The sequence below is a fragment of the Notothenia rossii genome, assembly GCF_949606895.1.
Source record: "Notothenia rossii genome assembly, chromosome: 1".
In the NCBI taxonomy this organism is placed as follows: domain Eukaryota; kingdom Metazoa; phylum Chordata; class Actinopteri; order Perciformes; family Nototheniidae; genus Notothenia; species Notothenia rossii.
The window spans coordinates 33480645-33502944 of record NC_136912.1 but is presented as its reverse complement, the minus strand read 5'-3'; the positions used below and the strand labels follow the sequence as shown (position 1 = coordinate 33502944).

At 38.8% G+C, this 22300-nt stretch overlaps 1 protein-coding gene and 2 long non-coding RNA genes across 4 annotated transcripts; 2 read left to right on the top strand and 1 right to left on the bottom strand.

Moving 5' to 3' along the window:
• The first annotated feature begins 7722 nt into the window (after nucleotides 1-7722).
• Nucleotides 7723-13007, top strand: LOC307038653. Its single transcript, XR_013808049.1, has 3 exons — nucleotides 7723-7974; nucleotides 11826-11909; nucleotides 12219-13007. It is a non-coding gene; the product is annotated as an uncharacterized lncRNA (long non-coding RNA).
• Nucleotides 13008-14383: 1376 nt separating this feature from the next.
• Nucleotides 14384-19236, top strand: LOC307038638 (uncharacterized protein). 2 transcript variants are annotated; one of them, XM_079680196.1, is made up of 6 exons: nucleotides 14385-14917; nucleotides 15957-16002; nucleotides 16184-16275; nucleotides 17167-17277; nucleotides 17537-17813; nucleotides 18654-19235. In XM_079680196.1, exons 2-6 carry the CDS (start codon nucleotides 15964-15966, stop codon nucleotides 18861-18863), a joined length of 729 nt encoding a protein of 242 aa, XP_079536322.1. In that variant the 5' UTR covers nucleotides 14385-14917; nucleotides 15957-15963; the 3' UTR covers nucleotides 18864-19235. The 2 variants fall into 2 exon arrangements, with proteins under 2 accessions (XP_079536323.1, XP_079536322.1); XM_079680197.1 differs by lacking the exon at nucleotides 17167-17277 and having other exon boundaries at nucleotides 14384-14917; nucleotides 18654-19236.
• Nucleotides 18709-21939, bottom strand: LOC307038650. The gene is made up of 2 exons (XR_013808048.1): nucleotides 20755-21939; nucleotides 18709-20424 (listed from the first exon to the last, which is right to left on the bottom strand). It is a non-coding gene; the product is annotated as an uncharacterized lncRNA (long non-coding RNA).
• Between the last annotated feature and the right edge of the window lie 361 nt (nucleotides 21940-22300).

The following is a 22300-nucleotide window of genomic DNA, read 5'->3' as shown; positions in this document are numbered from 1 at the left end:
TAATCTGCAACAACTGTCAGGTGGTGTTATTGATTATCTTTGCCAAAGAGCCCCCACTAATATTGATTTTGAAAAATATCTTTTAATTGAAATATGGGAGCAAAAACAAAAGGGTAGAATTGATCATACCATATTATGTTATTATTATTATTAACTGTTTTTATTATATTGTGTTGTTTTGTTTATATATATATATATATATATATATATATATATATGTATGTATGTGTGTGTGTGTGTGTGTGTGTGTGTGTGTGTGTGTGTGTGTGTGTGTACAAATGAATTAATATAAAGTGTATATATGTAAGTGTGTGTATAAATGAATGAATACATATGTGTGTATAAATTAATATAAAGTGTATATATGTGAGTGTGTGTATAACTGAATGAATACATCTGTGTGTATAAATGAATAAATACATGTGTGAGTACATATAAGTGTGTGTTTATATATATATATGTTTATAAATGAATAAATGTGTGTATATATATATAAAATAGTATCATTAAATAATGCTGTCAGATAAATGAAGTACACAGTAATAGTCAAGGTTATATTCAATATTCTGCACTTACACCAGCTGATAAAATACACTGAACAAAAATATAAATGCAACACTTTTGTTTTTGCTCCCATTTTTCATGAGATGAACTCAAAGATCTAAAACATTTTCTATTTACACAAAATTTCTCTCAAATATTGTTCACAAATCTGAAAAAATCTTTGATAGTGAGCACTTCTCCTTTGCCGAGATAATCCATCCCACCTCACAGGTGTGGCATATCAAGATGCTGATTAGACAGCATGATTATTCAGGTATGCCTTAGGCTGGCCACAATAAAAGGCCACTCTGAAACGTGCAGTTTTGCTTTATTGGGGGGGTCTGGGGGGGTCCGAAAACCCTAGGGTTAAACCCTAACCCTAACATGTCACCCATTGAGCATGGTTGGGATGCTCTGGATCAGCATATACGACAGCGGGTTCCAGTTCCTTCCAATATCCAGCAACTTCGCACGGCCATTGAAGAGGAGTGGAACAACATTTCACAGGCCACAATCAACAACCTGATCAACTCTATGCGAAGGAGATGGGTGACATGTTAGGGTTAGGGTTTAACCCTAGGGTCTTCGGACCCCCCCATACCCCCCCAATAAAGCAAAACTGCACGTTTCAGAGTGGCCTTTTATTGCGGCCAGCCTAAGGCACACCTGTGCAATAATCATGCTGTCTAATCAGCATCTTGATATGCCACACCTGTGAGGTGGGATGGATTATCTCGGCAAAGGAAAAGGGCTCACTATCACAGATTTTTTCTGATTTGTGAACAATATTTGAGAGAAATGGTTATTTTGTGTATATTGAAAAAGGTTTTAGATCTTTTAGTTCATCTCATGTAAAATGGGAGCAAAAATAAAAGTGTTGCATTTATATTTTTGTTCAGTGTATTTAAAACGTCTTTTGTTTGTCCTGAAAACGACATTTGAGGATACACACATGATAAAACACCAGTAATACAATCTCAGGACTCTTCAATATGGCTTTGATTACAGGATCGTTTACTTTCAGTCAACAAATCCTTTGGAAAGACAAAAAACAACTATTCAATATCCTGCTTTAACGCGACCGCCGAAGATGAAGTGTATGACGCTATCGTGTAGAGCTACTTTGATCCTTGCGTAATGCGGAAGTGGGCGTGGTTAAATCTAAACTGGGTTGGAAAAACCAGCGCCGTATAGATAGAAGAGTTACGACAGCGGAAGTCCAAAAACGGTTATCGTCACGTGGTTCATGCAGACGAGAATCGTTCCCCGGAAGTTCATGGCATTGTATAGTAGTCAGGAGCATCACTTTCTAATGTTTATTGATATATTTAGAGGGAGGGGATCTAAAGGAATGCTTCAAAATTCAGATTAGATTAATTTCTACCATTTTCTTAAATTCATGGTAGTTTCAGTAATCCCATGGTAATTGAGGACACAAGTTATCTAAATGACTAATGTCATCTTTATGGCTTTCAGAAAGGACAGGAGACCGACAGGTGACTATCAAAGGACTAGCAGCAGCAGCAGCAGCAGCAGCAGCAGCAGCAGCAGCAGCAGCAGCAGCAGCATGATGATGATGATGATGTTAAATGTGTTGTTTTAGGAACATCCATTGCAAATACATGGAATTCAATAAACATTGAATAGCATATCATGCAGTTTGTCTGTGCCTTTTCCTCCGTGTTGTCCTGGTTTGCTGTGCTGCCTCCTAGTCGCCACCATGGTTTGCTGTGCTGCCTGGGGATGCTCAAATCGCTCTGAGAAAGGAGTACGAATGTACGGCTTCCCCACTGACACAGAGCGGAGGAAAAAATGGCTGGCACAAGTCAGCAGGAGCAATTTCACGACCAACAGCAAAAAAAAATGTGAGGTTATTATATACAAACACTGCATTTGCACTTTTTTACAAAACGAAAACTACACCATTGGGAAAGCTTAATGTTTTGTTTAATACAAAAAAACAAGGAAAGGCTTGAAAAACACTGAGAGTTGAGACTCAGGGTGCAGGGTGAGGGTCTCAGTGCAGGTATTCAGGCTCCATTGAATCCCCCTCTGGTTCTTGTGCTGAAAGAGGGAGTAACAGACAGGAGACAGGGTTATACACACCTATATAGCACACCTATTGGATGGGAAATTGCCTTGGGGAGATAAGGTGTGGTCTTTGTTCCCAACTGAAGTTATGGAACTTTATTATTTGTGAGTTTAACAAAGTATGACAAATGGCATCAGTAACAGATGTGATATGAATTTCTATAAAGTTGTCTCACTTTCTTGGTCATATTTTATATACAGTATATAATGAGTATAACATGTCCAGTAAGTATAAAGTGTTTCCTAATGCTGTGTATTCAACCACTACGGTATAGTGTATGGTACTATGGTATGGTATCCTAGCTTAATCTGTTATCTGTAAACGTTCCCTAAATCTACTAATTTAGGGATAATCCACTGACATCCTTTAATACACATGTTAATTTGAATCAGATGTACTGATAATATCCGCAATATAAATCTTTAAGCTTCTTCTTACCTTTAAAAGTCCGTCACGAACGGTCTATTATGCTGCAACTCTACAGCTCTGCTAGCCTTGGCGCTAACTTCCGGGGAACGATTGAGAGGCTCCACGATCCGCCATTGCTGTAAAAAAGTGGTCCATTGGAGTGAACGGAGATGACATAACTCTCAGTCTATACGGCGCTGGGAAAAACCATGGGAAAAACCATAGATAGAAACACTAGATGACTCACCCGCGCTGCTGGCCAATGGAGACCGACGTTGCCACATGGCCACCATCTTGCTACAGGCAGTGCTCTCATTCATAACATTATGGTTTACTATTTAAATAACCATAGCTTGCTCAATTTTCAACCAATTTTCAAACGGTTTGGTTTTTTATAAACATCAAAGATGTAGTTATGATACTGCATACGTATAATCATGGACTTTCTTATGAAAATATAATTAAGCAGATAAAGCAATAGCTATACACACACACACACACAAGGTATTTATATTAAATATTTGCCGGCAGTGCTTGAATTGGGCCGGTACTCACCGGTACGCAGTACCGGCACTTCTGATTTTTACCCATGTGGTACCGGCACTTCTTACTGAGTACCTAAAATGCCGGTACTCAGCCGCCGGCAATATACGTATATATTGTAAACGCAACGCAGCGCAAATGAGGGTCTGACTCTGCCTCACAGAGGGTGACTGGCTGTCTACATGACGTGGCCTGCCAACATTGCCACTTTCATACAGATCATACTAATGCCCTCGATTGGTCTCTGTGTGTCATTCAAGCTCGGGAGGGTGTGTGTTGTTGTGTGTGTGGCGCGAGCGAGCAAGAAAGCGCGCGTACCGGTTACGTGTATTGTTGTTAGCATCTGGTGCTAGCTAGCTGCGCTAACGGATATAAGGAGCTGTTTCAACAACAAGGTGGAGGGAAAGTCCTTTGCTGTCAGACTGAGAGGCTGATAACTACAGCTCTGGTGAGGTAAATTACTCTCTGAGTCTTTAGATAGTTAACTTAGTTTAAGTTATCTCAGTGGGTCTCAAACGGTTCGGTCGCCATTTATGTAAACACATATTTCCATTTGAGGGGTGAGTAAATTAGTGATTAGTAAAATACGCATGAATAATACAAACAAAATGTTAACTAGGTGAAAAAAGGTAAGATAAACTTGTTGAGAGCTAAAACGAGTCTTTGCTGCTGCCTCGAAGAGGAGCAGGGGGGAGAGGAGGGAGACAGGAGAGGCCGATTCAGCAGCCCAGACACACTCACAACTATAAATGAACCAAAAACAAATAAATAAACAAGTTTCAATGTTTTTTCATATTGGATATTGTATGTTATTGGTTATGGCCATGTACTTATTATTTTATGATTATTTAAATGTATACATTTTTGTTTCATATGGGTGTAGTCTCTTTATTTCCCCCTCAAAATGCACCAGATTGATGCATTTAAGTCCAACATTTTAAAAAAAAGCTTACCGGGAGAGCATAACCCCGGACCCCCCTATAGGATTTGAGGCCCGGCCCCACTGTTCCCAAATAGATTTGCAATTTTTTTTTAAATAGTAACCCATCTCCATATGTTTCTTTTTGGGTAGTAGATTTAAACTAGAGGGCTATCACTTTGTGCAGCAACGCTATTGACAAATAAATCCAGCAAAATGGCACAACAAACTGGTAGTGGCCTCAGGGACGAGGAGTCATTTAACCAGCCGGTAGGAGTCAAGCTTTACTTTCTTTTATATCCATAAAGAAAAAGTAAATCTGTTTACAGTTGTTTCATTATGGATGTTGAGAGGTATCCATATATCTCTTCATTTTGCTCTGAAAGTGCACCAGATTGATGCATCTAACTTCAATATTTAAAAAAAAAAATTCCCGGGGGAGCATGCCCCCGGACCCCCCTAGACTAGAGGGTGTCAGGTCCACTCCCCACTTATAAAAATAGCACTTTACCACTGCACCCCCTCTAATCTCAGATGCACCCTGAGTCATTTTGTTTAAGTACAGTGAGCCTTTCTAAAATATACAGTAAAGAGACAAACCCACCAGCATTATAGGATATACTATGACTTTGTGCCAAATACTTGTTGCTGATTTAGAGTACTGGCACCTTTTTTATTCCAATTCAAGCACTGTTTGCCGGTCTATATATTTCCATTTATTTTATTAATGCTAATGTTTAAAATAAATTATAAAATTAAAATATATTTATATTGTATAAAATCGGTCTCATGTTACCACTCTGTAAGCCAATAGTTGTTAATTTAGCAATGCCTTAGCTTGAAGAACAGGGACACAACTAATGACAATAGCATATATTCACACCTTTATCAGAAGAACCAAACCACCATAAAATGAGCTCACAGAAAGGCCAGTTCTGTCTCATTTATCACAATTATTTTTGACATCAGATCTTCATATCGTCCTAGTTTTGTATTTAGTTTCTAGATTTGTAAATAAATCTAGAACCTTTGAAAAACATTACCACTTCACAGCACGGTGCGCTGAGTTCTTGTAGTCGTTGTTTGTCTTGTCTTACCCCAGCTGATATCTCACTAAATCCACTGTTTTAATTGTTCCCTATATTGCCGCTATACTGTAGGGGCAATATAGGGAACAATTAAAACATATATGCCCTGTAAGGTGTCCTTGGGTGTTATGAAAGTGTTTGCACATGTTTATTCAAGTGTATGAGTGACATAGAGCAAGTGAGATGGCCAGTGGTTCTCAAACTTTTTACACAGAGTACCACCTCAAATTATATTGGGCTCTCCTAGTAACACCATCATAGACCTTCCTGGGTACCACGAGATAAAGGATTGAATATGACAAGCCATATGATGCTCTCATTTGTTAGTGACATTCCACATGCAAATAAGATAAGATGGTACTTTATTGATCCCAATTTGGGAAACATCTTTTAGTTACAGCAGCATAAGGGACAAGAAATGTTACAATAAATTAGAAATAAGCAAGAAAAATAAAGAAAATAAAGAAAGAGGAAAATATACATGTTGAGTTTGGCAGGATATTATATATATCTAATAATATACATAAATATAAGGCATATGGAATATTAATGTTAAATATTAAATATTGAACAGATTATATATGTGTAAAATGTATAACGTGGTTATATTCAAGAGAAACTATGGAGCAGAGAGTTATCTTCCAGCCAGAGGTGATTTGTTGTACAGAGTTATGGCACTGCGGAGCTGCAGCAGTCTGTTGGAGGAGGAGCTCCAATGACTGTCCAGCTGCAGGTGGAGAGGGTGGGGGGGGTTATCCATGATGGACAACAGCCTGTTCAGTGTCCTCCTCTCCACCACAGCTTCAAAGGGGTCCAGCTTGATGCCGATGACAGACCCAGCTTTCCTGATCAGTTTATTGATCCTGCTGGTGTCACCGGCTCTTATGCTGCCCCCCCAGCAGACCGCAGCAAAGAAGAGTGCACTGGCCACAACAGACTAGAAGATCTCCAGCATCTTGCTGCACATGTGGAAGGATCTCAGCTTCCTCAGAAAATAGAGTCTGCTCATCCCCTTCTTGTGCACAGCGTCAGTGTTGATCCTCCAGTTCAGCCCATTGTCTAAGTGCACTCCCAGGTATTTGTAGTCCTCCAAAACAGCCACATCCTCTCCCAGAATGCACAGGGGTAGAGGAGACGTCCTCACCCTCCTGAAATCAATGACCATCTCTCTGGTCTTGGCCACATTCAGAATACTCACAACATTAGGCTGAGGTTCATCTTCCGCTCTTCTTGAAGTGGTTGTGCTTCTTGTTGCTTCCGGCTAAAATAAACATCATTAAAGACATTTTGAGTGTTTAAAATGTGCTGTAATACACAACACATTATTTATTCCGAAACTTGCAGAAAGAAAAACTAAAGTGTGACATTTAATCACATATTTATATATCAATCTTATACACCTTGAATTATTGTTGGCCAATCACATACCCTTTGAAGATGAGCTGGGAAGTTGAATACTCTTGGCACAACCCCATCTTTAAGCCGGACAGTCTGCCCCTTCCTGTCAAAGTCAGTGAGGGCAACTTCCCACTGCCTCCTCCTCTCTCCGGTTTTGGGAAACCTTAAAAACATGAGAAAGGTAGCCAGATATATAAATTATTGTCAAGATTGTCCTCCCTTCTTTCCTTTAACATTAAGGGTAATGACAAAAATACACACCGAAATTATCCTATTTTTGGGGTAATTGTATGTATGTATGTATGTATGTATGTATGTATGTATGTATGTATGTATGTATGTATGTATGTATGTAATGTATAGTTGTCTTTAAGAATAAGACAACCACACTAAGAGTTATAAAAAAGGTGTCCAAAAGAAAGATTAAATAATTGTGTAAAGAAATGGTAGCAACATATTCTAAAGAGGCTGGGTCAACAACAATCTTGCAATACTATTATCTCACATAGCCCCACTGATCCTGTGTAGCAAGACTTGTAATCAGTGGTGTAGTCTACGTGATACGCTGGTATACGCCGTATACCCACTAGAAAATGCCAGTGATTTCCGTATGCCCTCTTAAAAATGAGTGATACGTAACAACATTATTTTGTGACTTCGCTTTCACGCTTTCGCCCCCTTCTGTGTTAATACTTTTGGACGTCTGGGGCTTCCGTCGACTTTGGCCTGTTGCTAAGCAACAGCAACACACTTTGTTCGGCTCTGACAAACCCCACGTTTCTCTAACGTTATCAGAATTTGATCCTTCCATCATTCAAGTTCGCGGAGCGCTAAACAGGAAGCAAACATGAAACGAAAACAGACGAAAATATTTTAATGTTTTCCGAAGTTTTCCCCTATTACCACTACAGAAGAAGAGCCAGGTCAGGCGGCTGTCCTAAAGGTGACAGAGAACGAGCCCGGCGCTACCGCAAATTTACCCGGTAAGTGGAATTAGCACGGTTATCATTAACGTAACAGTAGCTGGAATGTAAGAACAGGCATCCTTGGTTAGAGTGGAGGGACAGAAAGTTAGGTAAATGTCAGCACACATGCAAAGGGAAGCTGATCTAAACAACAGAAATTCATAAAGTCAATGACTATGCAAATGAGAGTTAATTCATGGTCATGTTAAAAGTGCATTTAAAACATTTGCACCATTATATTTAAGCAATAGCTCACGACAGGCCGTGGTATATGCTCATTATATCACAGCTAAGGGGCGTGGTTCGGCCCGACGCTGAGCATATATCACGGCCTGAAGTGAGCTATTGCTTTTATAAAACGGTTACCAAGTGTGGCAATATGAAAGAAAAATACACACTCTAATTTAAATAGTTTTTATTAGTAAATAATGATGTTCAAAATAAAATAGTCCCTCCTTTGCCTTCTGCAGAAAACATAGTGCAAGGTGGTTGCTATGCAACAACACTAACAGCAAGCGAACATATTAGACAGAGAGCGTTGATCCATTATTTGGCTGTTTATTTACATTAATGTGTATGTTGCTGTTTATTGTGCAGCCACTGAAAACCTGTCCAGCATCAGTAGCATGGCTTACGTGGTCACTTGTATAGGTTGAGGTTGTTCGAGGCTGTTGCTTGGCGTGGCGAGAATATTGCTCCACTTTCTCCGGTCCCCGAGATTGGGCTTCCAGTAGCTCTGGAGAGAGCTTTCGCACCTGTGGCCACTAACGGTCATAATTTCTCTGCTTTGTTTCAAGACCCGCATCAGAAAGCTTTTGAATGGTGCTACTTTTCCAGTTGGTCTACCTGCTCTTCACGTAGCTCTGCATGTCGTAGTTTAGGTGCTTTTTTTTCTGGAGATAGGAACTGCTCAATCCACTCCTACATACTATAGTAAGACCCCCCCGGAGGTCGAAGTTAATCTTAAATGTTTCCATTTTATGCTTTGTAAGTTTGTTTCGTAACGGAAGAAATTTAAATATATTTATAAAACTGACAAGTCAAATCAAGCAATCTGATTGGTCGATAGCGTTTTTGCGGACCTCTTTGATTACAGATTTGAAAGCATCGTTGCTTGCTTTAGAAGTAGCACAATTCATTATGTTAAACCTTCAAAAGTATCTAGATATCCCTGCCCTAATGCCAAAGGAACTGCACACTGAATATGTTTTGCCGTTTGATGTCTATGTCTGGACCGCTTCGTCAAAAAGGAGGGCTTCTGCCCAGCTTCTGCCCCGTTACTTCTCCGCTGCTTTCTTGCTCCAGTATGAAAAACGGTATACTGTAGACGCGGAGGGATACTGACTTGTTGTGAAAAGTAACTTACAATTCTACCCGTGGTATACGCTCAGTATATCACGGCTAAGAACCAATCAGATTGCTTGATTTGACTTGTCCGTTTTATAATACTATATGTTAGTTATCAGTAGTTGTCAAATAATTAGCTATTGAAAAAGTGGAACATTTTTCTCCTTTTATCTGCTTTTCATGCATTTGTTAGCCATGATGTAAATATTGTAAGCAGTTTATTAAATACTTTTGAGTAAATCTTGGCTCTTTTCTGCAGATATTATTGGTAAAAACTTGTATTATGCTAATTAGTCATGGTTTTGTTTATTTCCAGGTTGTGCTCTTTGCAGCGCTACAAAATCAACAGGTGTCCTCACAGAACAACGAGTGTCTATGTCTGAGGAGTGGGTGCACTTTAAGATCCAGTCCTCAGATTCAAGCAGATCAACATCTCTGGCCTCTTTGAGAAACAAGATTAGACGACATGAGACGTCCAGAGCACACAAAATAGCCATGGAGCTCACGGAGAAGGGTGGACAGGATTTAGTTGGAAATTTGGTGAGAGCTGTGTCAGAGACAGTGTTTGCAGTAGGCCATATTGAGATTTTGATAAAAATGTCGATTAATTGTTCAACCCTAGAAGATAAGTGGGCTTTTTCCATCATTGTTCATTCTTTTATTTTTTTATTGTTAATGTCTCTGGCAGTTAAAAGTCACATAAAAATGCTTATAATACATTGACATGTTGATAAAACATAACCAGTCTCAAGACTAGTCTATGCATTAGTAAGTGTGATGGTGTTCATGAGGTGTTGCTTCGAGACAGGATGAATACAATTATTACAGTATACCCACTACAAAAAAGTAGACTACACCACTGCTTGTAATGTACATACATCCACTAAGTAATTAACGATTATCCTAATTATAGTCATAATATTGTCATATCTTACATGTGAAAGGGGATTCCACGGGTTCTTCTTTGCAGACTGCGGCGATTAGAGCATCCGTCAGGCATAGTCAGCTACTTCTGTAAACACAAACCCAGCAATTTCCTGTATCATAATGTATCTAAAATGTAAGATGTTTTTAACAAGCTAAACCACTTGGAAGAAATCATGTGTAACTTAAGTTATGTTGAAAAGAAAGAGCAGTTATGTCTCTCCCACTGGTGTAAAGTTGCTGGGTCAACTTTGTAATACTAGGTCTCACTCACAGCCTCTTGTTATTAGCCAGCTAATAAATACAACCACGGCACATACACAAAGAAAAGCTGCAATTTCAACATGTCCATGCATCCTGTATCATAGCCATGCTAATAATGTTTATAATAAACCAAACCGTTTGTAAATCAGTCAAGATTTCAGCGATTTAAGAGTATTTTTGTGCAGATCACTCACCTTACAACAGCTACCACAGCGCGTACCAGAGTAGGTGTTGACTGTAGCAAGATGACGGCCGGTTAGTTACGCTGGAAAATCTCCCATGAGCCATCTAGTGTTTATATATATCTATGGGAAAAACCAATAGCCCTTTCTCATTTCTCGAACTCCCCTCCTCGACTCCCCTCCTCGACTCCTATCCTCGAGACTTAGTCCCGCCCACAGGAGATGCGAGCGGAGGAGCCGAGGAGGGGAACCGAGGAGAGAGGAGGGGAAGCAGCAGGCGGTTAGAGAAATGAGAACTCCTCTCCTCTGAGCGGTCATTTTAAAGAGACGTCCATTAATGATGACAAGAGGCACAGCAGTCCTCTGTCTGATGGACAGATGTGTTCATGACCACTTATATATTTACTTTGATTCATTCACAGTGTGGTATAATGAGACAATAACAGGCTACAGATGCACACACACACACACACACACACACACACACCCCCACCCACCCAACCACACACCCACCCACACACACACACACACACACACACACACACACACACACACACACACACACACACACACACACACACACACACACACACACACACACACACACACACAGGGGCGCCGTAAGGGGGTGAAAGGTTAGGACGATTCTAAGGGCCCATGACTAGCAGGGGGCCCCAAAATGTTTAGAACATTAAGAAAAAAAAAAAGTAACCTTTCATCAATAATTAACATTAATATAACGTTATATTGCGTAGTAGGCTTCTCACTAAACTTACGATTCATTTAACTTATTTTCTTCCAAAAGTTAATTATCCAAAGCCTCTGTACACCCCCCTCTATTTACATGTAATGGTTTGGTCCTAAGACTCCTGCCTCCAAACGCAGCACTTTTCTAGCAGAGTGAAAGCATGTGAGGAGGGATGCGGTGGGTGTGGTCCATGAGTGGTGGAATTTAGTCTGTTAGCTAAGCGTAGTAAATTGTAAATTGTAATGTTTTTTTTTTACTAAGCTGACATTAAGTAGGCTACTGTTAATATCTTCACAGAAAATTTAGAGGTTTTTCATTTCACTGCTCTTTTAGCTGACATTAAATGCAGGTACATGTTTATCAGCTATTCATACTAAATCAGTTATCCCTCCCCCTGGTGCCAGGACCAACAGATCCATCTTCAGGCTCAGCAGCCCTGTCCCCCTATAAGGCTGAACCTGAACCAGCTTTTCTCCCAACTGAAGGAGGTGAGCAGCATTGTGTTGAATGACATGCCACTTAACATATCTGAAGGAAGACTGGAATACAACACATATATATATCAAAACAAAAAGCTAACATCTAATTTAAATTATACATTTCAAACACAGTATTTTCCCACGTAGCCACTGATCTATATAAGACAAAAAACTGCTTTTAGTCTATTTAGGATGTTTGAAGCGTTGAGTGATCAGTCTGTATTAGGTAAATAAAATGTTAATCACCAACATTTTGGTTATGATATTAATACTAATATTAAAGAATATATTATCATATGTGTCATGTACACTCTACAGAGTCAGGGCCCTCTTCAGTTTTGTCAGGAAGGTGTGTGGAAGTGGAGGAAGAGGTGAAGGACAGTGACAGTGCCAGTGGCAGTACCAGTGTAGATGATGAGGATGAAGGCTCCAGTGAAGACAAGAGAAGGTGTACAGAAAGGGACAGACAAAGTGAGGAAAAGGACAGACAAAGTGAGGAAGCTGTAAAAAAAAGACTGAGAAAAGGTAATAGGCTCTGATTTGGCACCACCATAAGGCCTTTTCATTTCCATTTCCGTTGTATTCCACTTTAATACCTGCATATTTTGTAGTTGGTATGTATATTTAATTTTAAAATCTGCTGCTTATGTTATTTTTTGTGTTATAGCATTTTATAAATTATTTTGTTGGTGGTAATGTTCACTTTATTTTAATTTAAGAGGTCATGTATATTTAAGTTATATTTATTTGGATTTATGCATTCATGTTGAGAATGTTCCATTCATAAATGTTATTGTTAGGCATGTACACCATAAAAGATGACTATTGATATTTATTGTCAGGAATGTTAGTGTTATATCAAATAGTGAATTCTACTGCAGCAGAATGTTGCACGTCTGCACAGTGTTATATTTTCACAGCTCAGTGTCAGTAAATATTGTGCGGTTAGTATTGGACTACAAGATAGATGCAAGCCTGTACAGGTGGAGTTATTTAAAGCATAAATGAGTGGGTTGGGATCTGAAGGTGTGGTTAGCAATTTTGCTTGGTTGGCGTGGCCTGGGCCTGGTGATGGGGGGGTCTAATTTGATATCTTTTCACGGGGCCCAAAATCCCTGGCGGCACCCCTGCACACACACACACACACACACACACACACACACACACACACACACACACACACACACACACACACACACACACACACACACACACACACACACATATATATATGTATATATTTATATAAATATATACAATTTCAGAATCAAACAGAGCTCTCATAATAACGTAACACTAGCAGAGACTGGATATATCCCCCTCCCCTCTCTGGTCGCTATAATGAGGAAAATAAATTACAGGCCAAAAGTATTATTATTATTTATTTACAAGTATTAAAAGTAAGCAGAGGACACCAAATCAACTGAGACCTGTCTGTCCGCTGCATCTACGCACACACTGTACCACACACACGCACCTACAGCTGACAGCCTAACAGCCGTTGTGTATTTTATTATGTGAAGCACTAAATGGTTTTAGAAAAATATCGACTCTTTGTTTGTAGATATCTACTAAACTAAAGCAAATAAAGAGAGTAGGCCTGTAATACTGAGTGATATATATTATATACACTGCTCTGCTTTCTGCACGGACCTCACAGCTGTTCTCTCTGTAAACATCGCGTCGCGATGAAAGCAGTTAATAAAATATTATCCAGGGGATGCATGCAGAGCTGTCATTGGCTGAGATAAGTCCGGCCGTGCGCCACGACTCTTTGAAACATCTCTGTTCCCGGAAATGCATCCACGAAGGAGCCATGGAGGACCCATCAGTGTATCCTCGGTTAGAGCTCCTCCAGAGAGCCTCCTCGACGCTCGATCCTCGGTCCTCGAAGTGCATTTAGAGAAATGAGATGTCCTTCAACATGGCACGCTCGAATTCATTTCCGGGTCACTACCGGAGGACCGAGGAGTCTAGGAGGGGGATTTGATGAAATGAGAAAGGGCCTTGGTCTAGCTGCGGCCGCGGACAGTAGACAACCAGTGGCGACTGGTCATTAGGGGCAGGTGGGGCACATTCCCACCTAGTGTCAGCAGAAAGTAGGCTACTAAAAATAATGATTACAAAAAATGCAACAAAAAAAATTAAAAAATATATAAAATATATGTTAAGATCATGTTTAATCATTGGATTCGTCTGTACATTGCTGTTTTAGTCTGTGTTCTTCTAATTAGTGTCTACAGTGTGTGCCTATTGAGCTGTTTAGAGCCATGTGGGACAAAACCCGATCATGCCCTCCCTCTCACTGTCTAACAGAACGGTGACTGTAAAAACTACACTGCGCATGCTCAGAGTCCTATTTAATGTGTGTGGCAAAAAAATAATGACCATGGGGCAGAGTGCTGCCATCCCCACCATACGTCATCTAACATAATTCAGAGCTGATTGGCTGTAAGTATATGGAATCAAATTAGGGTCAATAATATTCACAAATTATTTCACAGTCTGCAGTTGTATATCACCTGTTGTGCGCATGTGAAAAGATTTTGTGCATGTGTAAAAAAGTTTTGTGCACACAGATATAATTTGCTCGTGTAAAAACATTTTGCAGCTGTAGAAATATTTTGTGCGTGTGTGAAAAGTTTTTGCAGATATAATTTGCACGTGTAAAAAAGTTTTGCAGGTGTAGAAATATGTTGTGCAAGGATATTTACAACAGTGAGGTTTCACAAAGTCTGAGATACGGACACACAAATTTCCTATCTGTGTGTGCGAACCTGAAGTTACAAGCTACAAGCTGCTATTTACGAGTACGAATTTTGACCCTGTTTTTACGCCTGAGTATGCTAGCCAATCAGCACGTTGCCCACTGACTAGCCAATCGGGACGTAGCCCACTGACCATCCAATCATAGGACACAAGGTTCTAACGCGTTCGTTTTGCTGACCTGCGCCACTTGGAGCGTGCTTGCGGGAGTCAACATGGAGGAGCCCGAGGCGAACTCTTGTGGGACACAGGTGGGTTAATTACATGCTACCACGGAACATGCCACTACAGTTTTAATTAACTAACGTTACATCGTAATTAACTAAATATATCAAGACAGCTGTGCGTGCATCCCTGAGTTACTTATATTTTATATTTAACGCTAGCTAGTTGATGTGGTCTTTGCTATTGTCTTAGCTAGCTACAGTCTGTTGGCTAAATTAACGTTTGTTGTTGTTGTGCCGTTTGAATGAGTAACGTTAATGTTAAAGAAATTAATGCAACACTTTTGTCGGGTGCTTCCTGACATAATGCCCCGGGCATTTAATATGGAGAGGAAGGTAACGTAACGTTAGTTAGCCAAAGGTCGAAAAGGTTCAGTTTCCAATCCGATTTGTGTTCACGTCAGCTGGAAAATAAAGCAAGTGAACCGAAAAGGAACGGTAAAGTGGGCTAACCATACGATCTTCATAATCAATAATAAATAACTGTATGGCCTACTCAACACAAATGCTCCTTACAACCCGCTGCAATAGACGATGAGCGATTCATGTTTTCTTAAAAATCAATCAATCATATACTCTACAGTATATGATTGATTTATGTATTAATTATTTTTATTTGTTTAAATATAATTCTATATTTTTTTCATATACTCTACAGTCCATGCATTATACTTTTTTGCATGAAAAGGGCAGAACTTCAAAAGCTTTAACCTGAAACACATGCCTCACTGCTCGAGTTCAGGCCAAAATTAGCTTTACTTCATTCATTTAAAAGACCAATCAGCAATATTTAGGACACAAATAACATATTTATAACAATAAATGCTCTTCCTCAGCTATGTTTTATATAATGTAAACACAAGTAGTATTGTAGCCAAAGATAAACATTTCACTATACATTGTGCGGGTCATCTTATGTAGGCGCCGATCACATCATGTTATTCAGCACAACACCACAAAAAGGGGTCTGGCGATGGACACGAAGATTATTTCAATCATCAAAGGACTTGGTGGGACAAGATGTGGTGTGGATACATCAAGCAATTAATACCTTTTTATTTTGCAGATATGGTATGGTAATATTTGGTGGAATTGATGGATTTTCAAGAAAGGTTAGTGCTTCCTGGAGTTTATTTTACAATTGAACAAAAGTGAATTGATATTAAATGCCATTTTTTAAAGTTAATTATCACGCACATACAGTATGGGGTCAGTATTTAATTCATTAATAGGTTATTTGAGTACTGTGTTTCTGTGGTGCTTACTTTTTCCTTTCTATAAATGCTCTCATAGATCATGTACCTACAAGTAGCCAATAACAACAAGGCTTCAACAGCTCTGCAGTTCTTCCTTGAGGCTGTGGACAAACACGGATTTCCATCCAGGTAACAGGCTATTTCTTGTTTTGTGTGTGTTTTTTTTTACATGTAAACATTGGATTATTGGAAATACTGAATATGAAGAAAAATGTCAGGTGCACTTGATACAGTTAAAAGAACACTGATTTGTATCAGTCTAGGCCATTTTATAAAAATAAGGTAGACTTTTGTCACGGCAGCCGTATTGACATGAACTAGCAGGTAAATACAGGTTAAATTAATTAAGTTGATTAAGGTTCCATTCTATTTAGTGCAGTAGAGCCTTCTAGTGAGCCAACATGTACAATAGCAGCACCCTGACTGTTTGATCTGAATGGAACAGAACATTAATTAGTATCACTGGTAACACCTGTGTTTACCCTACTATTTTATGTCAAAATGGCTGCTTTTCAAAAAGGTCTATAGGCCTACATGATCAACAGATTTTTCACTAAGTTTTACAAGAAAAGTTGTAAATTGATAGTTGGGGATATAGTGCCTATTAAGCAAAGGCCCAGGAAGCCCTAGCACCCCCTATATGTCATTTCTGAAACAACACTTTACCAGTGATGACACTTATGGGTATGGCCTTAGAATGAGATTGGATTATTCATTCCTTGTTTATATTACTTTACATGACCTCATGACATATTCCCAATATTATGTGTAGGTCTTTCCAGTGATGTGCCCATAAAGAATGTTTCAGTCTCATACTAAAACCTCTTGTTTCTGTGGTAACAAAATCTTTAAAACTGCTGGTTCCCTGGGGGATTAGCCAGTAGCCAATAGTGAAGCTTGTTAAATGGCTATAGCTGTACTTAGAAAACTGGAGATACAGCCAGCTCTAAGAGTACAGAGATTCAAATTTCACATTGTCAAATTACTTAACATGGTATCTGTATGGTTGTACATGTCAAGGGTCAGAGGAGACCAAGGTGTGGAAAATGTGGACATGGCCAGACATATGTTTGACGTTCGTGGGTGCGGCAGGGGAAGCATCATCTCAGGGAAAAGTGTTCATAATCAAAGGTAATATCAGTGTATGGTTGTAGCTTCTGTCATAAAGCTTTCTTTGGTCAAAATATATTTTGCTAGTGTATCGCTTAATAGTGACGTGCTGCCATTAATTATGGTTCTAAAAGTTGTTGCTGAGATTAATGTACATATTAGTGTTATTAGGGATGGGGAAAAATCCATTGAGTTACTATTTGCATTTTTTGCAACGTAAAGGTGTGATAATTGTTTACGGACTGCATTTATTCATTTATTTTTGTCAACTGTCTTTCAGGATAGAGCGCCTGTGGCGTGACGTGTGGAATGTCGTGTCAAGTATTTATTACGATCTGCTCCACAGCCTAGAGGAGGATGGCCTGCTCGGCCCAGCAAATTGCACACACCTTTTCTGTGCTCAGTATGTCTTTCTGCCCCGAATTCAGGAAGATCTTGACACATTCACAGATGGCTGGAATAACCATTCACTCCGAACAGAACGTAACCTCACTCCTAACCAGCTGTGGGAAATCGGGAAGAGTCAGAGCCCTGTCAGCCCTCCTGACAACTTCGAGGTAAAGGGGAAAAACTGTTTTGTAGTTCTGTGTTTTATTCACCATTATGGAGGAAGCCAATGTTAGCACACCTTGCTTTCTTTTAGAAGTCATAACAATGTTAGTATTTGGTTATATGTTTATTTGACAAAATCCTTACACTGTTCTTAATATTATAATGAAAATGCAACACACAGGAACTGGAATTTAGCCTACCAGGACCACTGTGTTTCACTTTACCAGGCATCTTCCAATAGTACACAGCAACAACCATATGCATAATCAGGCTACAGCAGAATTACAATTTGTGTCAAAGCCAACAATGGGCTATGCAACACAATGTAACATTGAGTTTCAGTTGCATAGAATAGTTTTGTTGATATACAAAGACATAGGCCACAATCCGAAAAATGTAAAACTAATGAAAACAACTACTGTTGTAGTTGTTTTCATTTTCTTTTTCTTTGAATTTGTAGGCCTCAAAAAGAATATTGCAGGAAAAAAAGATGCTGACTTCTTTCACTGGTAAATTAACACCTGAAAACTGCAATGAATATGCAGTGCACTAGTCTATTTAGTCTGTACAAGGATAACATTTAAACTAAATAAATGGCTTAATAAATTACAGTTCAGTAATGCATGTCAAGTGATTGAAATCTAGTTTAGTGTTCATGTCAAGACAAAACAACAATTGAATCAGTGGGGTGGAAATAATTTAATAATAAATAATGGACTGTATTAGTAATTTAGAATTTGTATTTGTTGGGAGCCAAATGATTTCTAGAAAAGGTTCCTGACCACTGTTTTAGGGTGTCATCCCATGTAATTATTTTAACAAACCCGATTACTTTTTTATTTCAGGGGATCCATTTTCCAGATGTGGAAATTGCAGACATGGATCAAATTGGAGTACAAGTTCCTGAACTGGCATCTCCCCTGGGCATCGAAGAACTGGAAGGACTGAATCAACTTTTTAATCCTACTGCTCCTTCATTGTGTTTTGGGGCAGACATCTATAGTGCTGTAGTTCACTACATAGAGGGTGTCCTTGAATCAAGTCAGGAAGCATAAGGCACAATGCATACTAACTTTCAGCAGTGGAAGAAGTATTCAGTAATTAGTTGCATATAAATCCTTTATATCCTGTTGGCTAGTTTAATCTCCATCAATGCATCATATTCTATAAGATCATCATGTGTTTGTATCTTTGTCTCTGTCCTGTGAAAACCACGTATCTCTACAAAGTCAGAAAAACAGCCTGTTTTCAGCTTTGTGACGACTACTTTTCAAGCTGATCCAAGAGGCTTTTTAAAGAGTTTATTTAGCTGAAGAAGAATTTAAGTAACACTTCATCCTTCAGTTGATCACAAACATTCAACACCAACACATCTGGAGATACGTGGTACTTTTGTGGGGGTGGTTGGGTAGAGGATGATGGAATATATATATATATATATATATATATATATATATATATATATATATATATATAGGGCATGACTGTTATATTCTCATTTTGAAAAGGGAAAATAAATGTATTTCAATTTTAGAGGCCTACTTTATTTGTAGTAACCTGAAATGTTACTCTTAGAATAACATGGCTTTCCACTAGCTAATGCAGTTCCTTGTTACATGAAAGATACTACAGTAGTAGTATAATGTTCTATTTTAGAACTCACAATAATGTCCCTACCTGACATTGACTTCTGTTCATTCCGCTACGACTTGAAAAAATCATTTTCAGAGACTTCAACCTGCATTCAAAATAGTCCCCGGGGAAATGTTTACACAGCAAATGATCAGTTCTGTGGTTTATGAATGGAAATTACTTTTTTAGCCGCAGAACATTTTAAGGTATATAATATAATAATTCAAATTTTGATTGTTGTGAAAAATGTAAAATGTGGGTAAATTGAAATGAAGCAAACATCCAAAGTCACTGGTCAATGGTTTATTTCTTAGAATCTTTGGATACAAGAGCTGTAGGATTCAAGTAAATACATCAGCAATAACAAGTACTGTAATAGACCATTTTCTAAATATTGACTATTAACAGAATGAATGATGCCATTGGTTACAACTACCTGAACCAGGTGCCAGAACTACATATGGCACAATCCAAACAGCCCTTCCAACAAAATGCAGTACAAAAAGAGTACCAGGCAAAGGTTATAGTATCTGTCACAAAATGTCATGTTCAAGTTCAATTTTGAGCTGACCACTGGAACAAATGAAGTAGTAATAATCTCAAAAGGTTTCGTTTCTGTGAGTCGATATTCTTAAAATGGAGATCTCTTTTCAGGTGAAAGAATACCAAAGACAAAATCCCTTTTTACACCAATGAACAAAAGCAGAAGCTCCATAACACTGAAACAATGTTTTTTTTGCAACAGAATCATACTGATGAGCAGTATCTAAACTAGACCAAAGCCTGTAACATAGGTTGCAATGCAGCTCTCCACATGCTTGGAAAAGTCCTCATAGTTTTGGAAGTGCCCAGGTACATGCAATGTGCCAAAACATGTGGAAGACTTCAGGTACGCCTCCTTCACAACTCGGACCTTCAAGGTGTCTGTAGGGATTTCCCACCCTACCCAGAATTTTGTCAGCTGTTCGAGTTGGGATGGAGAGGCTGCATTCAAAGACAACAAGAGGTTGTGGAAATACATCAAATAAATGACATTTGCGTTTTTAAAGATGAGCTGTATTTTACTGCTTTACCATGTTGTTTTATATATAGGTAAATGGAAATACTTTGTTGGGATAGTACTGAGCCCAAAAAAGGAGGGTGGCACAAAGTAGTATTAGCAAAGACCACATCAACTAGCTAGCGTTAAATATACAATTTAAGTAACTCCGGGATGCACGCACAGCTGTCTTGATATATTTAGTTAATTACGATGTAACGTCAGTTAATTAAAACTGTAGTGGCATGCTCCGTGGTAGCATGTAATTAACCCACCTGCGTCCCACAAGAGTTCGCCTCGGGCTCCTCCATGTTGACTCCCGCAAGCACGCTCCAAGTGGCGCAGGTCAGCAAAACGAACGCGTTAGAACCTTGTGTCCTATGATTGGATGGTCAGTGGGCTACGTCCCGATTGGCTAGTCAGTGGGCAACGTGCTGATTGGCTAGCATACTCAGGCGTAAAAACAGGGTCAAAATTCGTACTCGTAAATAGCAGCTTGTAGCTTGTAACTTCAGGTTCGCACACACAGATAGGAAATGTGTGTGTCCGTATCTCAGACTTTGTGAAACCTCACTGTTGTAAATATCCTTGCACAAAATATTTCTACACCTGCAAAACTTTTTTACACGTGCAAATTATATCTGCAAAAACTTTTCACACACGCACAAAATATTTCTACAGCTGCAACATGTTTTTACACGAGCAAATTATATCTGTGTGCACAAAACTTTTTTACACATGCACAAAATCTTTTCACATGCGCACAACAGGTGATATACAACTGCAGACTTTGAAATAATTTGTGAATATTATTGACCCTAATTTGATTCCATATAAGTACGTGTGCCGCGAAAAGTGTGGTGTGTGAAGAGGAGGAGAGAGACGCTTCCCAAAACCAGGAAGTAAGCTGCGCATGGGTTCCCTGGTTATGACTAGAAAGGATCTGTCTTGTGTAAAACTCTCACGAGCAGTGGCGTTTTCTCCTGGAGGCCAAGGGAAGCCAGGCTTCCCCTATTTTTTCGGATTGTAGTTATAATTTTAATAAATAAATAAAAACACTTCGTTTAGTTTCGGAAATTCTTTGTTGTGTGCTGCTGCCGGTGTCGGTACCAGATGTGTTCCGGGTCCGTCTCTTACCAGTGACGTCACGACGTAATGACGTCACGCATTGTGATTTGCTGTACGGTAATTTACCCACGCTGTCTAGACTAGTATAGAGGGTTTTTTTCATCATTACATTACATTGTATTTAGCTGACGCTTAAGTGCATTCGACCAACAAGATAAAAACTTGAAGAAATACAATAAAACTTGAAGAAAAACAAAGACGAATGAGGAGAAGAACAAGAGAAATCGAAGGTAAGAAGTATATAACGTAATATGGTAGGTAATATGTAATATGTTCAGTACGTTAGTTCAAACAGTAACAACGGACTATTTTTCTTAGCGTATGCATGTCAATTTAAATCAATACATACAACTATTTCACATGTACAATATTTTCTTAGCCCTAATACTTAATACTACTTATTTCGTTGTGATTGTTATATTTGATTATATTATATATTATCAATAAATTATATATTATATATCAATATGATATACTTTTCTATATAATAGATTATCAAAAAAAGTATTTATTAAGTAAGGGATAATGTGCAGCAATCACAATCAAGTCCACAATCGAATCCATAAAGACAAAGTAAATCTGTTTACAGTTGTTTCATATGGATGTTGAGAGGTATCCATATATCTCTTCATTTTGCTCTCAAAGTGCACCAGATTGATGCATTTAACTTCAATATTTAAAAAAAATCACTCC

Bases quoted from the DNA above. Each gene is read 5' to 3' on its own strand.
- LOC307038638 (XM_079680196.1), top strand. From the start codon at position 15,964: ATGGTAATATTTGGTGGAATTGATGGATTTTCAAGAAAG. The intron at 16,276-17,166 runs GTAACAGGCTAT...GTACATGTCAAG, and splicing joins AAACACGGATTTCCATCCAG to GGTCAGAGGAGACCAAGGTG. The intron at 17,814-18,653 runs GTAAAGGGGAAA...TTTTTATTTCAG, and splicing joins GCCCTCCTGACAACTTCGAG to GGGATCCATTTTCCAGATGT.